At 27.2% G+C, this 13,772-nt stretch overlaps 1 protein-coding gene across 1 annotated transcript in view; it reads right to left on the bottom strand.

Annotated features, from left to right (window-relative positions):
* LOC129963602 (structural maintenance of chromosomes protein 2-like) overlaps positions 1–13,772 on the bottom strand; it is a 55,135-nt gene that overhangs the window by 8,009 nt on the left and 33,354 nt on the right. The window contains exons 17-19 of the mRNA XM_056078071.1: positions 7,496–7,639; positions 2,680–2,874; positions 1,586–1,786 (exon numbers count right to left, since the gene is read on the bottom strand). Coding sequence (XP_055934046.1) covers positions 1,586–1,786; positions 2,680–2,874; positions 7,496–7,639 — 540 coding nt within the window. The remainder of the gene's footprint in view (positions 1–1,585; positions 1,787–2,679; positions 2,875–7,495; positions 7,640–13,772) is intronic.

Here is a 13,772-nt window from a genome sequence, read left to right on the forward strand (position 1 = left end):
TGCTGTGGCAATTCAACAGTTTGGACAGTTAGTTATTTCCAGAATGTCAACACCACTTGTCATGTTGCAAGGTCCACCATGGATTGGTATGATGAGAATAGGATGAACTGACTAGACTAGCCTGCTCAGAGTCCAGACTTGAATCTTACAGGAAACCTCCGGGACGAGTTGAATAGCCAAATTAAGGGGAACAGCAACTGGCCAAAATCGGTGAAAGAACTTACATGTCTTCTCTACACTGAGTGAAAGAAAATACCACTGTCCAAACATTTAAGGAAAATATGCCCCGGAGGATTAAGGCTGTAATTGCTTCAGCTGGAGGTTCTACCAACTAGTGAATTGAACTATAAATTGTGTTTATTTCTTGTAACACAGATGTTCAATTACTTAATGGTAGAGTAATTCTTTTTTATGCATAATTTTCTTGCTATCTGAAACAAGTTAGTGAATAATAGTGAACAAGTTATTGAATATCTTGTCAATTCTTCAAGGTTATTTTTATTTCACCAGCATCTAAATGGTTACAGAAATTTTTTCAGAAGATAAAAAATGCAGTATGCATCCAGTAGTAAATCAAGAATACACATCAGATAATTAAATGCCTTCTAAATATATTTTGAATTTCAACTGCATGTATGCAATTTTATATCACCTTAAACCAATATGACAACTGATTTTTTTAAAAAAACTTTTTATCGATGTAAAAATTCTTGGAACAATTTGAAATAAAATTAACCTTGAAATTTATATAAATTATGATGCCCACAAACAAATGGTGCATTTCCTGTTGGCATGATTTTGGGTTATTAACTACAACCACTACATTCTGAATAATGGATGTAGGTTGGTTAATCAGAGACAATTCCCTATGGATATTTTCTTAGAACAAACTCACTTTTTTTTACATTTTGCTATCACTCATTACATTGTCAATGCAAATTTTACATATTGACATTGGATATCTGCAATTATTTTATTACCGCAGTCAGGAACTGGACAATCAATTGCCACGAGATTACTTTCAATCCTACACTACAAAGCATTAAAACTGATGAAACAGATAAAAATTTTATAATTTATGCAAAGAATAACAGAACATTGAATGTGTATTCTTGAAATGCATTTGAAATTTCAAGCTATATTAAATTATCAACTTTAAAAAATATCTCATACATCAAAATGAAATAGCTCAAATTCCACAAGTACTTGCATCAGTGTCAATTCATTAAAGTTTAAAATATCTTCCTAAAATTACCATTTAGAAAAAAAAATATTGCCATCTTACTATAAATAGAATAGACAATTTTCAAATAATATTAAAATTATAAATGGTTCCATTTAATAGCCATCAAATATCATTTTCCCTGTTCTCGAAATCCCATTCAATTTCTTTTTAAAGAAACTTAGTGAAAATATTTTGCTCAAAAAAATCAAACATTTAATTCATAAAAAGTTCATAGTGGTATCTGCTCTTATATTTCTAAATTCTTTCGAATAATATTGGAATACTTAACACTTCTGAATGACATAACCAGCAAAGAATAAATAAGTGTTATTTTATATCTAAAACACATTAAAAATATACCTGTTCCTCCACAGATGATAACATGTTTTGTGCTCTCATGTTCACATTCTTGTGCAACTTTTCTTTCAGCTCTTCTAGTTCTTTCAGTTGAGGAATAGCAACTTTTGGGTTAAAGGAAGAAAAGTCAAACTCAGAATTTGGAACACCAAAGTACTTTTTCTGTCCTTCAATCCACTTGTTTTTCTCCAAAAGATATTTCAACTAAATTTTAAAAATAAAATGTGATAACTATCTCAATTATTATATATATATATATATATATATATATATATATATATATATATATATATATATATATATATATATATATATATATATATATATATATATATATATATATACATACACACACACACACAATTCCTTTAAAAATATCATTAAACACAAGTTATGTTGCCTTTTAACACACTATCATGCTAATTAGTACATCATTAGGTAAAATAAAAAAATTCCAAATTAGAGAATTTATATAAGGAAAGAAAAAAAAAACTAGTAAAATACATATATTATATTCATTAACAAAATAAAATATACAAACTTTTCAAGATGTGCATAAGTATGATATAATAAGCTAGAAAATACATAAATAACCAACTGAAATTTAGAAAGAATTCACCTACAAAATATTTATCATAACAGATAAAAAAAAATAACAAAAGCACTACAGAAGAGAATGATGAAAAAATAGGAAAAAATTAATTTTCTACTCATTGTTCCACTCTTGTGGTAAAGAATCAAATTTTAAATCTCAAATATTATATAACAAACAATTAATTGGCATTAACTTAAAACAAATACTAGTTAGATTATTACATTTATTTCATGCAACCCTCAGTTACATACAATAAATCAAGTGATCAAGAATTCAATATACTTTAAATATTTCTCTTCCCCCTCCTTTTTGTTTGCTTGTTACTGATTTCGACTTTCTCATTCTATTTGGGATTTAAAATTTGATGCTTTTACACAAATAGTTATGCATTTAATTAATTTTATATTATTATTTCAGAAAAAAAACACCATTCTTTACAGTAGCTTAATAAGAATGTATGTATTTGCATTCTTCAGAAATTAAGGAAGAAATATTCATTAACCTTTTTGTTAGCTTCTGCACAATTATCACCACAGTTCTTAATATCATGTTCCAACTGTTGCATCTGCAATTCTGTACTGGCAATTTTTTTGCTCATGGCTTCTTTTTCTTTATTTATCTTGCCAATTTCACTACTGTGAGACTTCAAAACTCCTTTCTGTTTTTTCAACTCCTCAGAAAGACTTGCAACAATATCCTATTCAAAACAAACACATAAACAATGACCAAGTTTTCCAATATATGCCATGCTAAATTAGAAGTTGATTAAATAATTGCATTATAAAATCAAAAACATATATTAGATTTTTAAAAAATGTGTTGATGCATATGAGATTTTTTAAAAAAGTGTTGATGCAAAGATCAAAATACATCAAATGATCTTATGTTTAAAAAAAAATCAGTAGAAACATCGTTTAACTTATATCTTCTTGTGAAGCATCATATACTTTTAATAGCCATAACATGAAAAAGTTATTCTAAATTTCAGAACTTGCGACGAATAACAAACATACTCTCCAACACTGGTTACCAAGTCATTTTAATTAAAACAAATGTTCATTATTTAAAATTATTGAACAGATCTTAATTAATGACTAAATATATAAGTGAAATATAAAAAAAATGACATAATATTATTTTGTTAATCAAACAAATTACTTGTTAGACATTTATAATTTATTCTTCATTAAATAACAAACACTTTTGATTTTTTTTTTTAATGTCATCATTGCTCAGTTTAACATCATAATAAACACCCATTTACATTTTTGTAATAAGAGGGGACTTCAGTGTTTCTGCCTCCATGCTAAAAATCCCCACCCTAACTATGCTTAAAAAAAAAAAAAAAAAAAAAAATCACTGCTTGAATTATTGAACAAGGTTTAGGAAAGACAGCATTTTCCGCATTTCCTGTAGTATTCCACTATATAGCTGTAAATCCGCTGTAACCTAATATCTCTAGCAACTATGGAAACTCCCTGGTTATTAGAGAGCATGGAATAATACAAATGCAAAACCTCCTCAGTTATCAGAAGTAGTCAATGCATCAAAACCATTAGTATAGCACATGTTTTGCTATACTAATAACAATTTATTTCAATTTGTTAATTGTAGCTAATTTCGAGCTATAATTAGTGTTTCAAGTGTCTTCACACATATAATAAGGGAAAGAAAAAATCCAGATTGAGATTTAATGGAAATGTGGAACTCATTTTCAATTTTTGTTTTATATTCCTACCAAAATTCAATCAAAATATGCCCCCAATGGAATCCATAAGATACTTAAAATATTAATGAAGGCAGTAATTCACGCATTAAAATAAAATATGAAACACTGATGCTTTTTATTGATCATGTTATAGATATTTAAAGTGTCAATGGCACAATTTGTGCTTTAAGATAATTTATACTATAATGCATATAATTTTATTTTTAATAAAGTTTTTAAAAATGTAACCAACTTTATCTAAAGTTGCTTCAAGTTCCAGATATGAGCTAAACCCTTTAAATATTATTTGCTGCCAAACACTAAACTACATCAAAATATCTTTATTTTGTTTTAATAAAAATTTATCTTAAATAGTTTTTTTTTTATTTGATAAACATGGAAATTTTAAAACTTATACTCAAACTCTGAAAACATAGGAAAAATTTTAAATGTCCTTCTATTCACATAAACAATCTGATTACACAAATTACTTAAAAAATGACTAGAGCTTTGTTTTCATAAAAAGATATTTAAAATTTAAAACTATTTTTTTAGTTAAATTACAAATGAGAACATAATTTAAATAAGTAAATGTTTAAAATATATCATTAAATAAAAAATATTTTTATTTAATAAAAAGAATTTGTTTACAAATCATATAATCTGAAACATACAAACTTTAAATAATGAAATTTGCATTTTTAAAAATAAAGAATTGAACACAGCTATGTAAGAAAAATGATTTGAAAATTAAAATATTTTTTGAATCGTTTAATTAAGTTTTAGCAGAAATTGTAAAAACGCAAATTGGCGAGGAAAAAAAGTTAAAATTATGTAATCATCTTCCCTCTCTGATTTGTATTTGAAATGGCTCAATAAATGTACATTTAAACATTGTGCTGTAAGAGCAAAACTATATGTCAGTCTCCCATGATTAGTTTCAGATATAAATTTGAAGTATAAAATCTGATATAATATAAATCGTCATTATTCCAAATACTGAATTTAGAATAATTACTATTACTTTGTTCGTCAGTTCAATTAAAAATGCTGCTGAATAAAATATTTTTAATTGATTAAAAAATAAAACAAAAAGAAATGAGAAGTACATGGATGAACTTCTTTATCTTGAAATTATTTAGGATATCAACAGCATATTGCATAAGAATGTCAGCAAAATAAACAGTAAATTTGAGAAAAATTTTTAGCATATAAGAAAATTATAAAAACAAATAATTTTAAAGTATTTGTTGAGGGGAAAAATAAATAGAATAATGAGAACATGATTTAAGATTACATCTGTAAAAAATTCAATCTTTGGATAAAAATTAACATAGTGCAAAAGGGGAAAATATTAGTATTTTAAAGCTAGTAAGTGAGCTGACTGGTTGTTTAAAATTGATTGATTCTGAAAATTCCAATAAAAAAGCAAAATTCTTTTTAAAAATTTCTTTGCATAGTAAATGTAAAATTCATTTCTTTGTTAACTGAAATTATAATAAATAAAAGAATATAAATCATCCATGATGCCCTTGAAGCAAAAGACAATTTTTTTTAAATGAAAATGAATAAATCCTTAATAATGATTGATGTTTGTGATCATTAATGTAGCTACTTACATAATTATGGTTTGCCAATTCCTTAAGTACAATAACATTAGTAATATAGAAGTTAAAAATTTTACCTTAATGTCACAGATTAAATTACGGAGGCCCACAGAACCTATCTAAAGAAAAGATGATGATGAGTTATAATTTCCTTATGATTTTTAGATAAATGTAGAATTTCTATGAGGGCGCCTTAGCAATAAAACCATGTTAGAGATGGTTTTGTCAAATTTACACCGTAAGTATCTACAATTAGCTTTAATTCTTGCTATTTTCTGAAATACTTATTTACACTAAATGCTTTATCTGTAATTTTTTTAATAAGATTTAGGTAAATTATATTAACAATATAACAACTCATTCTCATTCTAAACTTCCATGGAGTAATTGAAATTTACCTTACTGCCCATAGTCTTATACTTAATATCATCCATTTTACAATCCGACTCAAGAAGGGATTTTATTAGGATAACACTGTTTTGTACTACTTACGGTAGGCGACTATATTTAAAAGCGAATTTTTGGTGAAATTATAATATTTTTAAAAATTTAGGATTTTTTTTTTTTTTAAATAAAACCATTAGAATTTTGCATCTAAGTCTATTTTTAGGGAAGTTACACGAATTTTTATATTTTCATTTACGTACATTTAATGCTATTTTGCACCTTTAGATACTCTTTTCACAAATTTTAATCTTTGACAGAATTTTCTGATGAAAATCCTCATAAGTTAAATACTAATGCTTTTTTTTTCTTTCAAATCTGGTATAATAATTGCTCTATATGTTCAACAGTTCCTGAATATGAAAATAAATAATCTGCTTATTTAGAAATATTTTATAAATGTTACAGTGCTCCACAATGTGAAAAAATTTGAAAATTACTTGTTATTTATCGGTTGAATTCCGATATTTAAAGAATTTATACAAATGCGGCTTAATTTTAGTTTAAGAACTATATGATATATTTCTTAAGCCACCTGCAACATTGTAAACAAATTATTTGATAAACCTCTAAACCTGAAGATTTTTGTACTTTTTTTAGCCAAAAACAGACCCACCCCCTTTTCTTTTTTTTCCAATTTTGAAAAACGTTTGCCACTTAACTGGTATATTTTGTTTTCATAGATGTAATCTTTGTATGCAAATCCAATCTTCTGTATGCAAATATTCAAAAATATAACTTGTTTCGAACGTTTTTCAAAAAATTTATCCCACATGTAATCACATTACCTTAATAAATCTATAGGAAATTTTAATTATATATAATTAGATCATCCCAGAAAGAATTTTATTCTCTAATATAAATGCATTATGTTTGATAGCACTTCTTATCTACATACCATTCCATGTGAAATTGAAAGATACCAGACTTTTGAACCTCTACTGACTACTGAACAGGATGGGTGGGGGATATCATCCTTTCTCATTGCCATATTCCAAATTGCAGGAGAACATGATATTTCACCTGGCAGTATTCTTATTTCAAAATAAATAAATAAATACTAAATATTAACTAACTTCAATATGAAACTGTATACTTCGCAGCTTGATTAAATTAGATGGAGATGCGGTGGCCTGGTGGTAAGATCTCGGCTTTGAAACTGGGGGAATTTCAGGTTCGAGACCCGATTCCACCGAATAGGTGAAATAAGGTATGACATTTTTGTACAACCTAATGTACATTTTTCAGCTCATTCATTTTCAGAGGACATATGTGTAAATATTTTTGATATTCTCTTAAATGCATTCAAGGATGAATGTGATGCAACAAGTTTTAATAACCATGAAAATTCAGCTTAAATTTATTGTTCTTGAACTAAAAAGTTTGAAATCAGTTTATTTTCAGACATTCAAGCTGTGCTTACTATGTACTTCAATAGATTGGTTGCAATTGCTAGTTTCTATTCAAGCTGCACCAACATTTTCTTGCAACAAAAAGAAAAGCTGTTAATTGTTCAAAAACGTTAAAGGAATTCATTCTAAATCGGTATTATAAAATACCTTTATTTCTTTACGTTGGTCTTCTGCTTGCTTTAAACGTTTTTCGCATTCTTCAAGGCTTTTGGAACTTGCTTCTATCTGTTCTTCACATGCAGGAAGGCTCTCAATAATACCTTCAATTTCCATTTTTAAGGCATCTACTTCCTGAAATGGAATTAAAATATTTATTATTTTAAATTACTTACAACTTTGCCATTTAATAATAAAGTTCATAAGGAATGCGGAAAAATATTCAGAATTATGGTTATGCATAAGAGGAAGCAAGAAAGGCTACAGTAGGCAAAATGATTATTTGTACACCACTTTTTCTTAAAGTTTTAGAAACAAATAAGCATCTATTTTATTCATTGCGATGTGTGAGCGCGAGTTTGTTGTTTATTTCTAAGTAAACGAAAAAAATATTTTGAAATAATTGAAAATAAAATCTAAATCTTACAAACTTGGAAAATTTCTTGCAAAAAGTATATTTGTACACCTATATCTCCGGTAAGTATTACTATCATTTCATGTAATTTTTCACATTATAGTTAATTTTTTGGTTAGTTTGTATTTTTTAAACATTGAAGGTTATCTTTTTTAACAGTGAAGGTCACTCGCAGAGAAAAGATGAGATATGGCCACGAAATTAAAAGAAGTCTCTTTAGACATGAGAAATCATATTGTTAACCTTATTAAAAGTGGAAAATCTTATCGCGAAATTCAAAAGATGGATAAATTACCCTTTACAACTATTGGTTACATCGAATAAAAATACTGGACGCGTTGAAAATGAACGCAGACCAGGCGGCCCTAGTAAATTAACTTCAAGAAATAAACGAAGTATTGCTAAAGCAGCTATTAGAAAACCACGAATTTCTGCTCAGAAAATTGCAAATGACCTTCTCGCATCTTCTAACATTAGAGTGACCGCTCAAACAATAAGAAATGTGTTACATAGCGCTGGTTTAAAAAGCAGAACTCCGAGAAAAAAAACCAATGATCTCTGAAGTAAATAGAAAAAGGCGTCTAGAATTTGTTATGAAATACAAAGACAAACTGATGGACTTCTGGAAAAAGATTATTTTTTTCAGATGAGAGTAAGTTTGAAATTTTTTCACCTTCTAGTATCCGAAAAATCTGGCGAAAAAATAAAACAGCCCTTGATAGTAAAAATGTACTTCAGACCCTGAAACATGGTGATGGAAATGTGATGGTTTGGGGCTGTGTAGCTCATGGCGGTGTTGGAAAATTACACTTTACTGGCACAAAAATGACAGCTTTAGGTTACATTGATGTGTTGCGGCATAACTTATTAGACAGTGCTAGAAAATTGGGTATCGGTGACACTTTCTTATTCCAACAAGATAACGATCCAAAACACACTGCGATAGTTACTAAAACATGGTTGCTTTATAATGCGCCAAGACGTCTTGAAACTCCACCACAATCCCCGGATATAAATCCAATTGAAAATTTGTGGATGCTATTGGATGCTCAAGTCCGAAAAAAAAATATTACAAGTAAAAATAGTTTGAAAGAAGCACTCATGGAAGCTTGGAAAGAAATAGATTAAGAAACCACCAAAACGTTAATAGAATCAATGCCAAGACGTCTTGAAGTAATTGTAAAAGCCAATGGAATGCATACAAAGTATTAAATTACTATAAAATAATTATAATTATGTTTAAAATTTGTCACTAAGTAAGTGTACAAATACTCTTTTTGTATAGTTTTTATAAAGTTTTATTCATTAATCAATCAAAGTTTATGTGATTGTTTTTTGTTGATATTTTATTATTATTTTACCTCACTAGAATATATTTCTGCAATTTTAACTTAGTTACCTTATTTTATTTTGCTATAATATTCCAAAATTGAAGTGTACAAATAAACATTATGTCAACTGTATATAATTGAATCTCCGTACCATTGCTTCATTTATTTTTTTTAAATCATTAATAACATTTTCAATAGAATTTTCAATTTTTAAAAATTCTATTTCTTTTTTTCACCCTTTTTTATTTCTACTAAGTATAAAGGAGAATGTGTTTTTGCATATTGTTGCTGTATAAGCAGCTGCTGGAAATATGCTGTTTTCTCACAGCTGTTTTTTTTAATTTTATTTAAAATATTAATCAATTTTTCAGAGTTGTTAATGATTTATCTTAAATTATAAAATTAAATTCTTTGACACATTTTTTATAATTTTTATTACATAAAGTCAACTACGTAATATGTAGATAGCATTTTAACCCTTTGAAGCACACAAACATAAATTTTCTGAATTTTTGAAAATTATGTAATTAATTTACATGTTTAGAGTCTAAGGAAGGACAAAAAAAACTTTTTAAAAAATTTATAGTGGACTGCACCACGAGGGGGGGGGGGGTCACTGGAGTACCAATGTGCACCCACAATATATTCTTCTTATGAATAATTAATACTTTTTCATTTGTTTTGTAACATAATTATTTCTTAATTATTTATGGAAATACTAAATTATTAATGAAAACTACTTAAACAATCTGAAAAAAAAATTATAAAAGAAAAATAAACAATTTTAATAACAAATAATCCTCACATAAAGCTAACAATGGCAAGTTTTTTTATGTGGCATTTAGACTTTAAATACAATCAACACTATATTCAAATTATAAAGAAACATAATTTTTAAATTAACCATTTAAAAATTAAGAAAATTATACTATGTTAGAAAATATATTTAACATCCCCATAATATGGTTGCTTGCTAATACAAGAAGAATGCAACTGAAAAGTGAAAATTTCAACCATCCTATTATTATATAAACCTTACTCAAATGTAAATAAATTCCTCACCCACAAAACACATGGCAAAACCCCCATAAATTATCAGCCACTTGAATAAGAGAGTCAAGGGAAGGAAAACAGAGCTGTTTCACTAATGTGTTTCAAGTGGTAGATAATCTCATGCTGTAGGTGTGTGGTAGTATATCTCTGAAACCACCTAAAAAGATGTCAAGCATGAAGAATTTTTCTTTCGCGATTTGATTTTAAAAAAGTGCATGTTGCAAACAACTTTAATACAAGAAATTTATGAATGCATTTTGAAAATTTATGAATGCATTAAGAGAAAACATTAAAAATGATGCATTTTTTTACACATAAGAGGGAAATTAACTAGAGCACTGATATCTACAGGCAATTATTAAAGAATATTATTTTAGAGCCTTTGATTTTGATCAGAAACCACAGCGCATTTAGGAATAATTTATATAAAATGGTGGTTTCACTGTGACACCACTGCACGTCACAGGGTTAAAGTATGATTTTAATCATTTTAGAAAAAGGATCTTAACTTTAGTTGTAATTACAGAAAAGGTTTAATAATGTCAAAAGAAAACAATGGTGAAAATTTTTAATAGTGTGTACATTTCTAAATATCACTGTTTTCTCTGCAATATAATTGGATGAATATATAATTTAACAGTTCAAGTTATCTTAATTTACAGTACAAATTTCAATAAATTTCTTTTAAACCGAGATGAAAATACATAAATTAGATAACTAAATAAAATTAAATTCTACAGACCTTTTATTTATAACTTTTTTAAACATTTATTAAAAAATATAATATGTAGTTAAATATTTTCAAAAGTTAAGAATTTTTATTATTACTTCAAAAATAAATCAGAAAAGAAAACATTCTAAAGACAAAGGGAATATATTGAAATATATATTTTGGTAGGAAATATGTTGAAAATTGTTTAAAAGTTTGGAAAAACATACTGGTTTTTAGACTAGCATGTGTGTGTGTGTTTGTGTGGTTGGTTAGACAAAGAAGTTAAATGTAATTTTCTTCTAAATGGGATGTTGGGAATTAACAAATTTAGCTTTGAGTTAGTTTTCCTTCTTAATGTAAATCCCCAAGTTCTCAGTAAATAAAAATTCTCACAAACAACAAAATTCATGAAAGAAATTTTGTATTACACATAAAAACCTATGATGCCAAAACAGCATCACTTATTACACACACACACACACACACACACACACACATGCCGAAAAAAAAGTTATACAATCTTTTGTTTCAAAAATATTTAATCTCGGCATATACTTTCAATAAAGAAGGGAAGAGAAACTGAATGCTTAAAACATATCAGAGAAATTCTGGAATATCAAACAAGAAAATAAAATTATTTGTTTGCACAGATGCTTGTTCATGAAACAGAATGAAAATAATTTTCTGAATTCTTCACAGTTTATGATATTCAAATAAAAATAACTTCTGTCTTGTTTTCCTGGTTTGACCAAGGATGGTTTGACCAAGAAATTCCATAAGAATAATATCTTTTCTTGATGAAAGTATGTTTCTTTTTTGTGATGACAGTATGTCTCTTTTTTGTTTACACTAGCTTGTTTTTTGACAAAACAATTCCTTACTGATGCAAAATTTACTAGGGATTTATTCACTATGTATTCTAATGGCTTTTTTTTAAAAAAATAAGCTATTGAGAATTGTGCATGAAAAGCATATACTTTATTAGATATTTCTTTAGTGAAATATAAGACCCTCCTCTTTTTTCCCCTCTTATACCTGCATTTTCTTATCAAAATTGTGCACTGCAAGAAAAATTTCACTGGTATAAACAATTTTCTGAAAAAGTAAGGTCAACTGAGAAATTACCTTCCAAAATATTTTTAAAAAAAGAATACAATCATAGTTTTATCTATTTATGATTATAAGATTTTTTTTTTTAAAAAAAAAAAAGCCAAAAATAGATCACAACTCTGATACATTCGAAAAAAAAAATTTTTAATGCTCTATAACACATGTGAAACCAGCTGATACTTAATTGCATAATCCCCAAGAAAAATATTATCATCACTCTAGCTGGCATAAAAAGTAGGAACCTTGGGCAAGGCTGTGAAAGCAAAGAGTATACAGACTTTTATTTTCTAAATATTACAAGAAAAAAAAATGCAAGTAGGCTTGGAAAGGTTTAGTTGGCCAAATGAATAGAAAACTGTAACAGGTACAATTTTAGAAACAAAATTACTTACCGAATTTCGTTTATCTAAACTTTTGTGTTAATCTGTTAAAGTATTTATGTACATGAAAACAAAAAGACCAAAAGATGGACAATTCATTGGAAGGATTTGATTCAGAATTTTGATATGGATGCAAACTTCAGATGTTAAAATAATGTACCAAATTTTAATGATGTAGAGCTTGGTGTTTTCAAATTACCAGATTCACCCATATTCGAATAAACAGACAGAAATGAAGAAGAAAAAAATACCGTTTGTTAAAAATTTGTTAGAAATCTACAAATTCGTTGTTAAAAATTTACGCTCCAAGCATTTTTTGTGTTAACTTGTTCACAGACAGGCATAATTCCAAAAATGCTTTACTCGAAGGTTGAATCAAGAAAATGGGCAGAATCTCAAATTTGAATGTTTTGGCGATTGCATTTTTTTTCTCTTTGAATAATTTGAAGGCAAAAAGTAAAAACGTAATTTTATTGGCATTAATTTATTTTTAGTATCTTATGGCAAGAGTAGCAAATAACCTATATGTAAATTTGGAACATAAAATATTTTGCTTAAATTTTATTTTTTGAAGTCTTAAATCATTGTATTCACTGCAGTCGATGTATTCACTTTTTAAAGTCTACAAAATGAACTAAATACACATTTTTTTGGTATATAGTTAAAAGGTTCTAAACTTCTGTATCAAAATTAACGGTAGTATAAAAATTTAAATAATTTACTAAAGGCAAGTCACTAAATCAAATGTAGAAAAACAACGATTCACAGTTAAAAATTAAAATTAGGTGGTTTATTTGAATACATAAAATTATTTGTAAAAAAGAAAAGATTTTTCCATCTGTCTAAACAACCAAAAGAAATAAAGGGTTGTGATTAAAAAAAGGTAAAAGATGATTCTAGTAAATGAAAAGGATATATGTTTCTCATAGTTTTAGTATTTCCCTAGACTGAGATAAAACCTTTTCCACTGGCCACCACGCTTATTGAAACCTGTTAAACACTGAAAGACCCAAAGAAAATACAGTCTAAAATTAGACAGATCTAGCGGGGTGAAATAAGATACCCCCCCCCCTTATCAGAAGGAAAGCATAAGCACCGAGATAATTTAAAAAAAAAAAAGCATTTTAAAGGCCTTTATTTAAGGACCAACAAAAGAAGTCATTAATGCTTTTTTAATGATGCTTTGCACTTGCCAAATCAACTATGAATAAGGTCACAATTTCTAAAATAATAAACAAACAAATCAATAAACTGACATGTGACTGAC

The sequence above is a fragment of the Argiope bruennichi genome, chromosome 3, assembly GCF_947563725.1.
Source record: "Argiope bruennichi chromosome 3, qqArgBrue1.1, whole genome shotgun sequence".
NCBI lineage: Eukaryota > Metazoa > Arthropoda > Arachnida > Araneae > Araneidae > Argiope > Argiope bruennichi.